This window comes from Pholcus phalangioides, unplaced genomic scaffold (genome assembly GCF_987345545.1).
Source record: "Pholcus phalangioides strain wild (caught in Gottingen) unplaced genomic scaffold, Ppha-v1.0 ptg000024l_1, whole genome shotgun sequence".
NCBI classification, from domain to species: Eukaryota; Metazoa; Arthropoda; class Arachnida; order Araneae; family Pholcidae; genus Pholcus; species Pholcus phalangioides.
Window position 1 is genome coordinate 4,670,958 of NW_028301616.1, and position 17,376 is coordinate 4,688,333.

At 34.6% G+C, this 17,376-nt stretch overlaps 1 protein-coding gene across 1 annotated transcript in view; it reads left to right on the forward strand.

Moving 5' to 3' along the window:
- Positions 1-17,376, forward strand: part of Usp14 (ubiquitin specific protease 14) — a 39,559-nt gene that overhangs the window by 4,368 nt on the left and 17,815 nt on the right. The window contains exons 3-10 of the mRNA XM_089250527.1: positions 812-957; positions 3,749-3,781; positions 8,236-8,340; positions 12,130-12,233; positions 13,976-14,037; positions 14,254-14,384; positions 15,039-15,187; positions 17,120-17,202. Coding sequence (XP_089106653.1) covers positions 812-957; positions 3,749-3,781; positions 8,236-8,340; positions 12,130-12,233; positions 13,976-14,037; positions 14,254-14,384; positions 15,039-15,187; positions 17,120-17,202 — 813 coding nt within the window. The remainder of the gene's footprint in view (positions 1-811; positions 958-3,748; positions 3,782-8,235; positions 8,341-12,129; positions 12,234-13,975; positions 14,038-14,253; positions 14,385-15,038; positions 15,188-17,119; positions 17,203-17,376) is intronic.

Sequence of the window (17,376 nt, forward strand, 5' to 3'; positions counted from 1 at the left end):
TTTCAAAATTTCATAAACATAGTCCAAAATAGTAAAATCTGCTTCGACATTGATTGCTCCTCCACTGGGAAGAAAGTCATAGAAAATCATTCTGCGACGATCCCACCAGACAGGCAATAGGACCACCTTGTATGTCAGTGTAAGCTTGGCAAATTTTTTTGCCCTCTTACTGGGTGATTTCTATCTGGATTGTCTAGGAGAGTGTCCAAAGTAGAGAACCGTTTATTCAGCTGTTCTAGCACTTACAGTGGACTCTATGAACCAAATGATATGGCAAATTTTAGATTTTTCAACAAACATTTTACATGTCCCGTATTACACCTAAAAGTTACAAACAACTAACAAAATTTTGCATACTACTAGAACACATTTTAGCTTTTCCAAAATATAATCACGGTTATGCAAATTGGACTATAAACACGACTACTGCAGCTCATCTGGTCCCACTTATCATTTCTGGCAAGAATTTTGTTCCTACCAAATGTTTGCTGAAGTTAAATTGAGGCTGCAATACCTCGTCTCAGTGCATCATGCTAATATATATATTTGCTCGTTGAGAGTTCTTTTTCCTGATGTAAAGGTGGTGTACTTGCCCAGTATGCAAGAGAAACAACTTCGGTTCCTGATGGAGAGAAATAACTTTTCTTTTGGAAGTCAATCTCGACACTAATATCCAGAAAAATCTTTCTTTGATGCATTTTTATTGTAAAGACTGGAACATACTTTCATACTGTGTAATATAATTTATAAATTAATCTGAAAAATTTGCAAATTTTAAAAACTCGCCTTGTACATTTCTTTTTACTTTTAGTCAAAGTCAAGTGGGGAAAAGAGACTTATAATGACGTTGAAGTCAACTCAGACGAGGAGCCTATTGTTTTTAAGGCCCAGTTATTTACTCTGACTGGTGTGCAGCCTGAGCGGCAAAAAGTGATGCTCAAAGGCAAAACCCTCAAGGTATTTATTCGCATTTATCTACATTTATCTCCTTTTAATCATCTTAAGGGCACAGTAGCCTAAGTTTATAATACACTAATCTACCAAAAATTGCTTGGAGGTGTCTTGAGTCTTTGTCAAAATGCCTTCTGACACAATCACAGAGTTACAACAGAAACCACGGCATAAATACACAAGAAAATATTTGCTGTTGCAGCAAGCCCCTCGCTTGCGGGGTTCAGTATATCAATCTCCCCATTAAAGAATTAAAAAACATATAGAATGTGCACCGTGTTTAGTGTACTCCCAGATTCTTTTTTTCAGAAGTTTTTTTCCCAGAAGTTTTTTCACTTATAGTTATAAATAAGAGGGTTTAGACAGTATGATAAACGTTTTGATACCATACTGTCTAAAACCTTGCCAACCATGTTTTTAATGCTTGATGAAAAATTTTGGATTTGACTTTTGCAAAATGACTTAATATTCACATTATCTCTTTAGTACCAGATTTTTCTCTGTCTGATGTCCATTCTGTTACATCATTGTCATAAATAATAATTTTTTCATCTATATCAGCATCAAAAGATAGTGCATGGATATTTACTTCAACATATAATAAAAGTTTTCATCAATCATTAAAATTTTTAACGAAAAAATAATAATTTAGGCTAACTTGTCCACTCTATTATGACTTCCAAAATATCAAACAACACAACAGAATAGAAACTATGATTTAAAGTAAATTTTTCGTAGTTAAGAGGTTTTGGACAGAGGTTTTGAAATTTTAAGTTAAATTTAATAAGCTATCTATTCAATTTAAACCCTTTAAAACATTCTCCATCATGCTATTTTTTCAGTTAAATACAAAAGTTAAGTAGTACAGATTGTCAAAATCACTGCCAGGCACAGGCCCAGGAAGATGGGCATAAGAGGTATCTTAGTATATTAGTACATTTTAGTATTAGTAAAGGTCGTTATGACATTACATCCTGTATTTTATTTATAGGACAACCATTATTTTCCTTTTTTATTTTTGTATCCACGCCAAGCCTCCCCTAGTGCACTCGGTGAGAGGTATAATCACTAATGTTAGAGGTATAAACTTGAGTTTTATACCAACACATCTCAAATTACCATTAGTCCAGTACCCACTTTGACCAGATTTTAAACGTTTCAACAGATCAAAATTCAAACTACAAGGGATGTGGTGGGCATTTTTTACATTATCTATCATATTTTGTATATAATTTTTAAGAAAATAAATGTGTTTGCATGGCCTATTTAGAATATTTCAGATATCTTTCTCTCAGTTAAACATTTATGTACAATCTGTTACAGTGGTGGTCTGTTACGGGAAGCATTTTTGCAGTTCACAGTAAAAAAAATTTTAGGAACACTTCAAACTAAGATGTTAAAATATAAATTACCAACCCATTGTCTGTCAGAAATAAAAAGTTTTGACTTTGAGTTGCTAAATATATGTAAAAAATATACTTTTCTATGTGCTATTTTGAAAAAATCATGAAAAACCATCGAAATGACAGAAAAAAATGTCAAAAAAAATTTAATCATTTTTTTAGCACATGTGTAAGAAGTAGGCTGATTTCATTATTTTAAGAAATAAATACAGCAGAAATAATTTTTTTAGAGCGATATTTGTTTTCATAACCAGAGTGGATAAAATCCATGATTTTCAGTCATAAAACCCAAAAAATAAAATATTACAAAATAAAAGTAAAAAATATTTGTAAAATATTAAACTTCAAGTCATTGGCTATTTGAGATTACTTTCATTTTGAAAATTCAACTTTGAATTTTCCATGTGAAAAAAGTGGAATGTACACTTTTTTGGGAATGACCCATCTTCAGATTTGTTTTTCCAAGAGCAAGTTCCCATGATCGATTTTAATTTCCAAAAATCATGGGTTCATCAAAATCATCATTCATCATCATCAGACTTGATGTCGCAAAAGCTTGACATACTGCAATCATGCAATGGTGATCAGCTGAAAATGGTTCTATTTAGTTTTCCAACTTTAAAACATGAATTTGAGTCAGCTTCGTTTAAAAGAAGAATCACCTTAGCAAGCAGTGGAAACAAGTGGGAGTTTATATCCCATTGTTCCTAATTTCAACTTGATGTTTTATTTAACTTGCAAAAGAGCTATTCTGTCAAATAATGAGTGTTAAATCGTCAAAGTCACTAAATAACGAGTGTGAAATCATGGATGCTGCCAAATAAGTCAAGAAAAAGTCTGCAAAGTGGATAGATAATGAGTGATAAATCACCAAAGGTGATAAATAACAAGTGTTGAATAGTTAAAGTTGTTAAATGACAAGTGTTAAATCACCAATGGCACAAAATAAGTCAAGGAAAAGTCACCAAAATTTCCTTTAGGTGTGTGGTAAACACCCTGGTTACATTGAGAATGAGAACTTACTCTTGATCTGCTATTTCTGACATTTCACCTGTAGCTGTGCCAGACTTCAGAGGTAAGTCTGACAACAAGGTGCCCTTCTTATCAATTTTTTCGGCTACTCACTAGCTACAGCAGACTACAGCCTAACAGCCCGGTAAGTTCTCACTTAGACTCCAGCCATGACAGTCTATGCAACACACCGTGGTCATAATCTGATTAGCTCTTATGTGCAGAAAATGACTTGGGTGCGACAAAAATGATTAAAAGGTCAAACTGATTTATCTCCATCTTTGCATACCTGGTTACTTGTGTTATCTATAGCGATTATTGAACTGCTTAAACTGTATTTCCCTTTATGTTTTAATCAAGCATGCATATTTGTTATTTAACAGGATGGTGCATGGGATGATGTGAAACTGGCAAATGTAAGTATTTTTTTATATGTGCTTTAAACAGTGCTTTACACCATTTTACAATCTCTTGCAGAAAAAAAAACAAAGCACTCCTAAAACATAATCCAATCATTTTGAAATTTACCATGCAAATTACTTTATACGAGGAATGCAAATGATTCGATTTTCAAGGCAAATGAATGTTAACTTCTGTCATAACGTGCATTTCTGCTACGAAACTAGCATTGTATAAAATAGGTAACAATCACAGACTGTTTATCTTTTCCCATTGTCGGCATTGCAGTTCCCTGGAGATACAACCAATAATGCCATTATGACATTGTCAAAGACCTTATAGCCAATTGGATGACTTCGAACATGGTCACATAGTCTGGATGCGTGAAGCTGGCTGGTCATACCAAGCAATAGCCGCCACCTGCACCATACCAGCACGGCTATGCAAAGGTGCTGGCAGTAAAGATTGCTGCAAGGAATTCGTCAGCAGAATGAAGGCTCTGGCAGGCCAAGGTGCACGAATACGAGGCAAGACTGGATGATTATGCGACAGGCCCAAACTGCCCCAATGACATCATTGTCCGCTATCCAACATGCTACAGATTCTTCCATACCCACCCGTGGTACCTTCCATCATCTCACTGCGCTTGGCTGAGGCGGAGTTATGCCCACAGCGCCCGCTTTTAACCTCACAACATCAGCAGAGCCATCTAGAGTGGTGTTGCAGCCGATCATCATGGCTGCTTGCCATCATCAGACTGCTATCACATAGTGTTCAGTGATAAAATCCTGCTTCAGTCTCAGAACAGATGATCATCGGACCCATGTGTGGAGGGGCCGGGGGAAGTGGTCCCAATCAGTGGTGCCCAATCAGCCTTTGTTTTACAGAGACATGCAGCCATTACCCCTGGTGTGATGGAGTGGGGTGCTATCTCTTATCCTTATGACAACAGGTCGCCTTTAGTCATCCTATGTACAACTTCAACATCTCAATAATATGTTGATGACATCCTTTGGCTGTGGTTGCGTTACCCATTATGGCACGTGAGTCTGGGGCAATTTTCAACAAAGTAATGCCAGGCCAAATACTGCTTGCATATCTCTGGACTGCCTCTGTGCTGTTGATACTCTTTGTCCATCAAGGTCACCAGAATTTTTTCCAATCAAACATGTATGTGGGTCATGGTAGGCTGCCAGATTCGAGCACCCCAATATGTGCAGATCTGGAGCAACAATTGATGAATGCCCGGCAGAATGTATTGTAAGATGAGATTAGAAATCTTTATCACTACTAATATCAACATATACAAGCATGCATCGCTGCCAGGTTTTTTTTCACCAATTACTGATTTGAACGTTGAATGTGCAATTGCTAGCCATTGATGGATCCTATGGCTTTGAATTTTTAATAATTTCATCATCTGTGTATGAGCCTTTATGCATATTTAATTTTAATAAAAACAGTCACTTTCTTCATGGTGCTTCATTATTTTGCAAAAGAGTATATTTGTTTGATATTTTTGTTCTTGCATACAAATTATGATTTAATTAGCAATTTGCACAACAATAGAAAAGACTAATATTTTTTTTTCTTTGAGGTGTGAGAACTTAATTTTGTTGTTACCTTTCCATTGTAAAACTTGATAATTTACAACAGCATTTTTGTTTCCCTTTGAATTTGCTGCCCCCCCCCCCCTACTCGAGATTACCACCCGTTCAATTTCTGTCCTTGTTTGTCGCTGTGATGGTTGACTGCTCATATTGACAGACTCACATCTATGACCTGGGTTCCATCCCCGCCAGTGCCACAGTAGTGGCTCATTGAGTTAGTTTTCTGTGGTTCCCTGCTTCGAGGTGCGAATGCGAGCCAATCTCCTTGTTAAACGTCTGACCACACATAGAGACCAACAGGCCTGCAACAGTACAAATATCCAATCATTACACTTCGCTCATAATTTGAAATATAGATGGTATCTCTAAAAAAATCAGACTGCACTAGATAAGAACCCAGACTGTTAGATATACACACTTTGTTCAAGACTTTGCTTACCACAAAGCTGGGCTGGAAGAAATCTTGGCAACAAGATAAATCTGATGGCAGAGCCCTGGCATTCATTCATGCCATTTTTGTTCTGCCCTATTTATAATTTCTGACAAAGGGTCATAGCATTCTGGATAGTGAAGGCTGAATATCCCTATATATCAGCAAGAAATTGTATTGATAGGCTTGGTTATTTGTGGCTGTATGAATGTAATACAGAAATAAAAAGCATAGATAATTTTTCCCTCTACAAGTTCATATTCAATTTCAAATCACCAAAGCTGTCAGGAGCTACAACAAAGCATTTAGGGATGATGATGCTGTTAATAAACTATTTAGAAATGGCTTTCGAAGTTTAGATCCTGCAATATAATGCTCAACATCATCTATTGGCAGTGGCAGATTATAAGCACTTGTGGAGCCTTACCCTCACTAAACTGCACGCTTGACAAACTCCAGGTCACCATGGCGACTATTGATATTTTATATATGTAATTACAAAATCAGAAAACTGAAAATTTTCCAAATTTATGTCAGTACCTCGGCTATCTTGGGAAAAAGTTTTAATGTAAGATATACAGAAAACGGGATGTTGTGAAGATATTTATTTTTTGAGATGTTGATTTTTTTTTAAAGAAGAAAAACTCATCTTTGCCTCTGTCGAGAGTCAAATCTGGGTCCCTCATTTGCCGGACAAATGCTCTCACCACTACGCTTCAGAGGAGATGGAGATCTTCCTTCACCGGAGCTCATATATGCTGAACGGTATATATATACGCTCCAGTGAAGGAAAATCTCTATCTCCTCTGTAGCTTATTGGTGAGAGCACTCATACGGCAAACAAAGGACCCGGGTTTGACTCCTAGTAGAGGCAGAGATAAGTTTTCCCCCTCCTTTAAAAAATCAACATCTCAAAAAATAAATATCTTCACAACATCCAGTTTTTTGTACATCTTGCATTAACAAGTGGAGAGCGACATCATGTCATATATAAAAAATTTTAAGTCCTGGAAAAGTTATTATAATTTAAAAAAAAATGGACAAAAAGTTTTGGTTTTCACCCAAATTTTTTTCAATTTATCAAGCCCAGATCCAACTGCAAAACACAGGAAAATTGGGCATCCACTGTTCCACAGTTTTTCTGGTCACTTGCAAGCAATCTAGGATGGAGTCTCTTCTGTCCAAGCCCAGGACAGAAATGTAACATGACTTCCTCTGTAGAGAAAGATATCCAACCCAACTCGATGAGTTGTAAATTACTGCCTGATGAGTTGTGTCAGATATCTTTCTCTACAGAGGAAGTCATGTTACATTTCTGTCCTTGGCTTGGACAGAAGAGACTCCATGACAAGAACATATTGAGACACATTGTATTGGTGGTAGCCTCAGGTTCGGTAGGGAAGGAACTTATCATCTATGCTTTTCCCAGGATCAAATCCCTGTGGACCTGATCGTAGCCTTCATAGTGGTAGATGAGCACTTTGCCACTTATGCCCTCTAGTCAATGGTGACTTTTTTGTAGCGTGCTGCTGGTATTATTCTTCATTCATTCTTGAAATAAGGTGAAACCAGGTGCACTTAGAATTATTAAAAATTTAACTGGATACAATGCATGCAAAACTATGAGTAAAGCAGGGCTAGACACATCACAGGTTACAGGTCCTTGTGGTGACTTACAAAATCTTATTGGATTCTAAAATTTTCTGTATATGTGATTATCAAGTTAAAATCAGAAGATGACAAAAATTTTCCATATTCATATTGGCTTGTCTACTAGCATGGTAAAGGGTTCAGAGTCGTGACAAATGTCTAAAGAAAAGATCTTTTTAGATCGTTTTTGTCAAAAAAAATGTTTTTTGACTTTTCAATTTGTTGCAACCTACAATTATTTTTTCAGTTCGTCAAAGTTAGTGTGAAGCAGTCTAGATTGGGTCAACAGAGATGAAGTTATTGCTCCATTCAAATTAATTTTTTTCCTACTATAGAAATTTACCATCTGCTGTCAGTCTTTTTTATGGTTGGTTAACTATTTTAAGCAGAAATTAGAAATTTACTAAATGCCATGTCTCTTTTAATGAAGTAGGCTTTCTTTCAATTTTCAGCAGGGGCAAATTAAGGGGGTATAGGGAGAATTTTTCAATTCAGAAATCAACTTCATAAAATATCTAAGCTTGTCAATGCTAAAACAAGAAGCTTTTATTGAGGCTAGATATCTCCTCATTTGCCGCTTAAAGGGTTAACTTGTTATTCAGTAAGTTCTTATTACTAAGATATTCATGTGACAACTGTGTTTGTGTGAATCATGTTTTCTCATGAGATGAAAAAAAACTTGAATTTTTTGTGTAAACAATTTAATTTTTGCAGTTTTACAATTTTTTTTACTATTTTGTTTCAACTTATGAAAGTTTTAAACTTATCAAAACTATCCTAGGGTTTAACAGTTCTTATGATGGGGTCAAGGGAAGAGCTTCCTCCGGAACCAGCTGAAAAGCCAGTTTTTGTAGAAGACATGTCAGACCATGAGTTAGCAACTGTTGTAAGTATTTTATTGTATTGTATCATTCTGAAACAGTTGGACCTATTTATAATGAAGTCAAAAAAAAAAAAAAAATTAGAGCTATTTATTATATGCATATTTTGTTATATATCTGCACCGACTTGAAAATTGTGCGTTTGAGAAAAATGAAAAAAATAAATATACAACACACGATAGCCTAAATTAACTTTCACACCATCACAACTAGTGTCTGAACCTAGCCAAAGATTCGCAAATGCTTAGTTGTTTCGGGGGGTTAGATTCTGGAGAAGAAACCTGTATTTTTTCCTGATAAGGTTTTCTGAAAACAAAGTGGGATTTTTGTAAGACAGGGTATGGAAAAAAATCATGATTTTAAAAAGAAAATAAAATTTTTTTTAATTTTTTTAAATTTAAATTAACTGATTGCTTTTTAATTAAAACAAATCTTGTTAATCATTAAGAATTCATATGAACCTATTTTTTCTCCTAATCTCTCAAATTTAATTCAGCATTAATAACTATAAACTATAATTACTATATAACTATGATTATTATAACTATAAATGAAATTACTAACTAAACAATAAATAAACAAACTGCTAACCAGAAATATGAACACCAAAACTAGTATTTCTGAAGTGCCTATTATAGTCGATGCTTCATATAATGACCCCTTTTGTCCCATCAAAAACTGACGTTAAATTGGGAGGGTCGTAATATCGTAAGTGAAACATATATGATAGTTAGTCTATGATAGCATTTGTATCCTACTGGGTGTTGTAATGGAATGGTTGCTATAATGTGAGGTCGTTATAATGAGTGTTGACTGTATTTGCAAACAGTGTTAAATACAAATTTTAATATTACACCAATCAGTAATAGACTTTACACAGCATGTACAATGCACCTATTGTAATATTAACTCTGTGACAAAAAATATGTTTTAATGTGTCCCAGTCTTTTGTTTGATTTCTCAATTTCACATCTTTTTCACCTTAAAAGGATTTATAAACTGACAAGAAAGTTTGCAGGAGCATGGTAGCCCTGGTCAATAAGATACTCACCTAAAGTACCAAAGAGTGTTTAAAGGGTCACGAGTTCGATACCCGGTTCGTCCTTGTCAGAAAAAAACCTTTCCTGACACAGGTGTACAACAGAAACGGCGACATGACTGCAGAAAAAATTGCTACCGCAGGGAGTCCACATCGAGGGGTTAGCGCACCAACCTCTCGATGAGTATAAAAACAAGCCTGCCGTTCGGAATCGCCAATAAATTGCAGGTCCCGGTGTAATTAGCCCTGTGCTGTGGTTTTACAAAATGATCAAAGATCAAGAAAGTTTGCATGTTTGATCAATATGAAATCCTTAAATCTTCATGAATATTTTGTATATTTGTGCAATGCAAAACTCTGCATCTGATCTTGCGAACACCTTTTTTCCGACAAAATTCAAAAATTTTCATCCTTGGTTCAGGTTGGTGATGCACTGCCACAAATGTTAAATGACACTAGAGGTTTAAAAGAGATGTTTCTAGATGTTGAGACAGCATTGAATCATTAGTGACAACATCACCAATATCGAACTGTTGTAGAAAAAGATTATTCTTATTATCTATATATATAAAATTGATTTTCTGTGTGTGTGTCTGTGTGTGTGTGTGTGTGTATGTTCTCTATACAAATCTACAATTTTAGATCGATCGTCACCAAATTTTGCATATATACCAAATGGGACCCGACTTGAACGATAGGCTACTTTAAAATTTCGTCAGACCAGGGCAAATGCCCCAAATGGGCAAAAAACTGTCCGGCAACAGTGGTTTTTGGGCCTCAACAATCACTTTCCGAACGTTTACTTTGGTTACTGTGGTTCCCTAGCAATGCGTTTCAGACGTGTATATGCCTTTACAACGGTTTGTCACTTCTTCAATCCTGTTAGTATATGTATAATAGTTTATGCCTTTATAATGGTTTGCCACATTTTCAATATACTCTCAGTAATGAGGCTTTTTGAATAGACGTCATAATCATCATCAGCATCGCTTTGAAAGTCAGGAAAAGGGTGATCCTCATAGAAATCAGTGCTAAAATTGTCGATTTTACTGTAGAAATGCGGAAATTAGTGGGATTTTCCGCCCCATCAATAATTTTAAAAATTGTATTGAATTCTCAATTTTTGAAATATTGAGGTCGCTTAGACATATACAAAGCCCAGGAGATTAAATAGGAAGTAATTAGCCCCGGACCTACTTTTGAGTTAGACATTCATGCAATAACATTGATTTCAACCATTTATTTATGTCTTCTGAAGCATGAAAATTAATATCTCTGTATTGTCTATTAATATTCAACTGCATAAATTCATATAGTTTAGGATGTTTTAAAACTAATTATGGGCCCATAAAATACATCGAAGAAATTTCACAGCTTCAATTAAGCATTTTTGAAAGCTGAAATAGGCAGATGGATAAATTAAAGTTCAGGGGGGGGGGGATCGAAATACCTAGAGCCCCTTAAAAAAAGGAAAAAAATATATATTCGTTTCTATGTTTCTTTAAATCTAGATTTGTTTATTTCATGAAGTCGCTCAGGAAGTCGTCATATTGGTTAACTTAGACACGGTTTGCATGTCCCTCAAAGAAAGAGGGAGATATCACTTGATCCAAACAGCCTCACTGAAGAAAACCCGGGTAACGCCGGGTATTATAGCTAGTAAAGTATAAAATCATCAGTTTGCCCAAGTGTTTTACACAAGAAAAACTGTCCTCTTCAGCTTTACTGTGTATTGAAGCTGAGATAACTCAAAAATTTGTTTTTGATGACATTATCAATGATTTTGTTCGTATGAGAGTGTGGGGGGAAAAAGATTTGCTACAAGATGGAAAATTTTGCATTACACTTCTAGTTTAAAATAATGCATATCCTTTTTTTCATGTGTTTACAAACAACATGCACCATATTTGCTGATGAATGAAAGGTCTTTAACCACAGTTGTGGGGGGGGGGGGTGGTTCCAATGTCTCTTTTGCCCAAGGCCTCCATTGAGTCACAGTTGGGCCCTGAGGGAAACCATAGTGTCCCATTTTAATGCATTGCAAATGCTTAGTGCAGCCATGTCTAAAATTAGTTATAGGCAGGGCTGGACAAATCTAAAAATAAAATTCTAGGCTCCAAAAAAATTTTTTAGGTGGGAAAAAAATTTTTACTAAAGAAAAAGGTCCAAAATAATGCTGCTTTTGACTTTTTCAGGGTATAGTGATCCTCTTTCATGTTGGCAGATATGCTGTTATAAATTTCAAACATTTTGTGCTGCTCTCAGCCTGAAATTGTGTAACTACACACAAAAAAAAAAAGGGCACAAATACCAATTTTTTAGTCGCTATGGCAACCTGTCCCTTGTCCAGTCCTGGTTATAGTTATACTTTGTTAAAATCGGTCTGTGTTATAAGCATTTAAAATAGCATAGGTAAGCTATACAAAATTCATGGGACATGAGAAATCTTTATTATATGTAAAAATTTGCAATATCTGTTTGTCGTAAGTGAGCCCAACTGGTATTGGTAAGCATATCTTGTTTCTTCTGCCACTTTTTCCCATATAATTCTCACTCATTTATTAAATTTCTGTGATCTGTAAGCATCAAAAACTCCAACTAGATACAAGAATGTACTTGGTCAGCAAGAACAAGTTTTCATTTTGCTTATTCCCACTCCTTGCAATGTTAGTAATTTTGGCTGAATTTTAACTGGTTTCTTTGTAATCATATTTGAAATTTATTCAATTTAATGTGGTCCCCTATTACGTTTCAGCTCGAAATGCCAGCAGGCCTGAGTAATTTGGGAAATACTTGCTATATGAATGCGACTGTACAGTGTTTGAAAGCAGTTCCTGAATTCAGGGATGCTTTGAAAAAGTAAGTAAAGATTTTTTTTCTGATTTGTTAGTTGAATGGTTTCTGAATTGTGTTCTATAGATCGGAAAAGTATGTTTATGTATTATTTGAGTACTACGCTAGCGTTAGTGCTCCATGATCAAAAAATTGGGGAACTACTGTTAGTCTATCATTCATATTGCTAATGCCAGTGGATCAGGGAATATTTTATGTATTTACATAGCGTGTGCAAAAAATGTAGTATTTGGGTTACATTAAAATAGCAGACCTGCCAACTCTCCGGATTTAGGCGGGAGAAAAACTCAGGATTTTTCATCCTTCTTCCCGCTCTCCAGTTTTGTTAAAATTTCTCCGGATTTTGGCAGAAAATTAGATTTTATGCAAGCTTTCATTTTGTTGTGATGTAAATGACTGCCGTTGTCATTAGGGAAAACACCCATGCAGGACAGCCATGGTCATTTCCATCGAGCAGCCGTAAAAAAGTCTTGGTAACCACATTTAAGCAACTGGCAAAGACGTGTATGTAGCGTTTATCAGCAATCATTTATCAGGTGTATTGCTTTGGTTGCCGAAATTCCTGTATAATCGTTATTATATTCCATTAACAGCCGTGTGGTAAACAGAAGTTTTTTCGTCAGCAGCTTTGTATATTGAAGTTTTTTAAATTATTTCCTCTAATTAAAATATGTCTTCAGAAAGAAAATATGAAACTTTAAGCTATATAAAGCTTTTAAGAATTCCTATACCCAAGATTATCAATCAGTCATAGCATCCACTAAAGGCAACACTTATGTTTTATGAACAGTATATGTAGATGTGATTTCTCTATTCTGCATGGGAAGACTGACATGGAATTATATTCTGCTCGGGGCAATATGCAGAACCTGCCTTGGGGGGTGGGGGGGGGGGAGGAGAAGGAATGAAACTTTTTCTCTTGATTAAAAAAAAGAAATTTTCGAAAAATTTTTTTTTGTGAAAAGCAAAAATGCAAAAAAAAGAAGCTAAAATTCTAATGATGGATGGATGTCTATTCGTTTCGTACCTCCTGTATGCATTTTTGCAAAAGTGGGTAGTACCTTTGCATTTTGCAGAAAATAAGACCTTACATAAATAAATAAGGCTTACATAGCTTAAACCCTGTTGTACAGTACAGTATATAACAACCATTTATAAAAGTACTGGCCTGTACTTAGAGGTTAGAGAGTATTAATAAAGCCAGGATTATATTATAAAAGTTTTATAAAAGATCTTTTAAAAAACTTGAAAACAACCAATAAACCTATTTATTGATTATATTTGCTTGAATGTAACCGGCATGCTTGTCGATTGCATTTTTCATTTTATAAAAGAGCTTTTTTAAAACTTTTATAGTGCAATCCCAGCCTGAGGGCGGATTTTGGTATAAAAAGAGTGGTTTATAATTGGGGTGGTGTAGGAAGTGAGAGCATTTATAGAACTCCTGCCTATCCAGCTTTTTTGTTATCAGGCCTGCTCTTCTGCCACATTAGACGCTAGATAGTTGAGAGTTGCTGTAGTTTTTTAAAAGAGGGTTTCAAATTTGCCATTTGAGTGTTCAAAGTCATGGTATGCTTCAGTTATTGATCTCTAATTCTGATTCTGCTACAGCATAGGTGGTTTCTAAAAAAACTGTTTATGACATTAGACAGAGAGAAATATGTTCTGTAAGTATACTATAATGTTTATGATATATATTTTCAGATTAAAATTAGGAAATGATTTTTTTAATTTTTTCAAAATTTCAGGTATAATGGAGGAATTTCTCTAACTGGTGATCAAAGTCAATCTTCTCAGTCTATCACAGCAGGTAATTTCTGATGTTTAAATTCAAATATTTAATGGAAAATCAAGCAATTTTTCATTAGGTTTTTGTCATTCATATCAGCTTTTTCTCATTAGGTTTTGTTCCTCTAGTTCCTTTATTATTTTTGATGCAATGATTTTTTATGCAAAAATATGTTTATGTATCAAAGGATTGGATAAATGCTATGTAACTTTAACAATTTATCACTTTTTATTGTAGCTGTTCGAGACCTGTATGAAAGTATGGACAAATCTTCTATGACAATACCACCTATTATCTTGCTGCAGGTGTTGCATCATGCTTTTCCTTCATTTGCTGAGAAATCGGAACATGGTGGATTCGTGCAACAGGTAACAGAACTGTATTCATGTCTGGTTCATTTGCCTTCTTTATGGTGTGTAATATAGAAGAAATACAGAAAAAAAAGGAAGGTTCTATGGAGCTATTTCACAGTGGCAGGGGGGGGGGGGGCTATTATCAAGATTTAATAATGGCTTCATTATAACATGCTCCCAGCTGAAAAAAAATTCTTTAGAGAACTCTGGTATATACTCATTTATATCATTTTGCATCTAGAATGTTCAGTCTGTGGATGCTAAATTTAAATAAAATTCAAAATTTCGGTAGATAGCTAATTTATATGAAATGATTATGTGGGAATGACCACTGGTACACCAGTCGAATACATAGTAACTTACATGTATTAGCATTATTAAAATGTACACTTTTATTTTCTTGGATATCTATCTATACATTTTACACATTATTCACCTGTCGCAAGTTAACTCATGTTTTTATACTCGTATGTGGCTCGTATGACCAGTGAGTTAAAAAAAAAAAAAAAAAACTAGTCTACACACTACACAATGTGTTATTTGAAATAACTATTTTTTTTTTAATATTGAATTTTTTTATTTTATATTTTCTCAAGTTGCTCATATCTTAATCCATCATGACTTCTAACTCAGTTTTCTTGATATTTATTTCTTTATTGATCGGATAAGGATGCTAATGAATGCTGGACAGAGATGATGAGGATGTTTCAGCAGAAGCTTCCTGCGATTTCCAATACCAGTCAGAGTTCTGATGAAGCATCTGCTGGAAAGTTTCGAAGCTTTATAGATCAATTTTTTGGTGGAACACTTCATTCAAAGTATCTTTTAAAATGCATTTGATTTATGAATCTGGTAAAAAAATATCAGAAAAATGGTTCGCATATGGTGCTAACTGCGATCTGTGTCTCTTGCAAGTATTCCATGTTACATCGGAAAAAATAACTAGCTGAAAATTCACTAGCTATATAGGAACTATATAGGTAAAGACATTCAACTGACATTAAACTTATGAGTAAAAAGTCATAATGAACTTAAATTAAAGGCCTATACAAGAAAGATTGCTTCTTTGCAGAGCAGAAAGTGCTATTGAATTGCACTTAATATGCCTTGAAATAAAAAATGCAGCAGAACCTCTTTTATCAGGCCAAATTGAAATTACTACTGCTTGACTGTGCATGCCTCTCATAAACATTCCTGTGAAAAATTTTTAATAAATTGGCACATGTGGGAACATGTTGTGAGTGTATTCATGCCTCTAACATATTTGTGTCCAACCTGACACTGAAGGCCAGCTGATATAGAGAGAAAAACCAAGTAAATTAGGGCTATTTAAACCTGCAAAATCAGCTACATAATCTGTGTATATTGAATTTTTTATAATCTTAATAGAGAATTTTTAAATTAATTAGTTAATGAAATAATTTAGAGATTAGAATTATAAATCTGAGTTGAAAATCAGGAGATTGTGTAATACATAGACTTGCACACTATGGTTGATTGTATGCATATACAATTCAATCAGTTTAGTAACAAATGGGAAAAATCACAATATTTAAACTGAATGTACAGTTGAATCCTGTTGTAGCATTTAGTGCTGACTCTGCTTAGTGCCAGAAATTTAATTGGATCAATCAATCACTTGGGATCAATCATTATTCATATCAATCATGTAACCACAATACAGTAGAGCCTTGATTATCTGGGCTAATGTTGGGGATAGTGAATATGAATAATCAAAAAACACAGTTTAACTACTTGGAATGAAAAAAAAAATTTTTTTTTTAAAATAACAAAATCGAGAAAAAAGTATTCATGTATTTTACCTGTTTAAAATCACTATCTCCTGTTCATAGTCAATAATATTTGAGCAAAAAAATTGACCAATAAAAATTTTCAATTATTGAATGATAGCCACACTTCTAATATACTGGGTTTCATTGATGGCAGAAATACAGCAGAACCTTGATTATCCAGGCTGATATTGGGAAAGGTGATCACGGGTAACCGAAAAACATGATTATCCTTTTCCTGTTGGCTATTTTGTACAGCTATAAAATGTACCACGAGAATGACACAAACAAGGAATGGTGCTGGTACAGCCGATGAGCCATGCAGTCACATGATCGCATCTGAAGTTACACCACTCTTGTGCCTTATGTTTCAGTTGCAAAAGAAGGAATACATTTTGACTAACTTACCTGTATTTCTTGTAATTGGCTGTAAATCTTCAAGGGCTGATCGCCCCAGGACAATGTCCGGTTCTTATGTGTGCATATGGGGACTGCCATTTTAACATATTGACATGGGAGTTCAGCCCTGAAAATAGGGAGGCAGGGCTCTTTAATAGAATGAAGAAATCCAGCTGTTCTATACGAAATGGGAATGATTGTTGTTTTCATCATAAAAACTTGCATAATCAATGAAAAAAAAAAAAGAGGAGCTGAACATGAAATTGCAATTTTCGTAGTATGGTTAATCGGCTCAACAGATAATCGAGGTTCTACTGTAACACAATCTTTATTTGTTTGCATGGCAAAAGTTTGTTTTAGGATACGAGATTTTAGTAGTGTGGATAACCTTTAAAAACCATAAAATTAAAATTTGTGAAAAAAAATTTATATCAAAATATGAAAATTCCTCTTTTAGAAGAAATTAATGATATTTACTAATGTGTATGAAATTCTTAATGCATGGTTTTATGGTATGACTATTATACATGATGTATACGAGTTTTCCTTAAGAGTCTTTAGTTACAAGTGTCTTGAATCTGATGAGGAACCTGAAAGTAGTCTGACGGAGAACTTTTTGCAACTTAGTTGTTTCATATCAACAGGTTAGTGGTTTGATTTCATTATTATTCGATGGTAGCAATATGTGTATGTATTGATTTTTAAACATGAGAGTAACATAATTTGTATCTAGTCAGCATTTAGCTCTTGCACCCCCATGCATAACAAAACTTTGAGGATGCTAAGTAAAGCAGACTTAAATTTTTTTGCTCTATAAA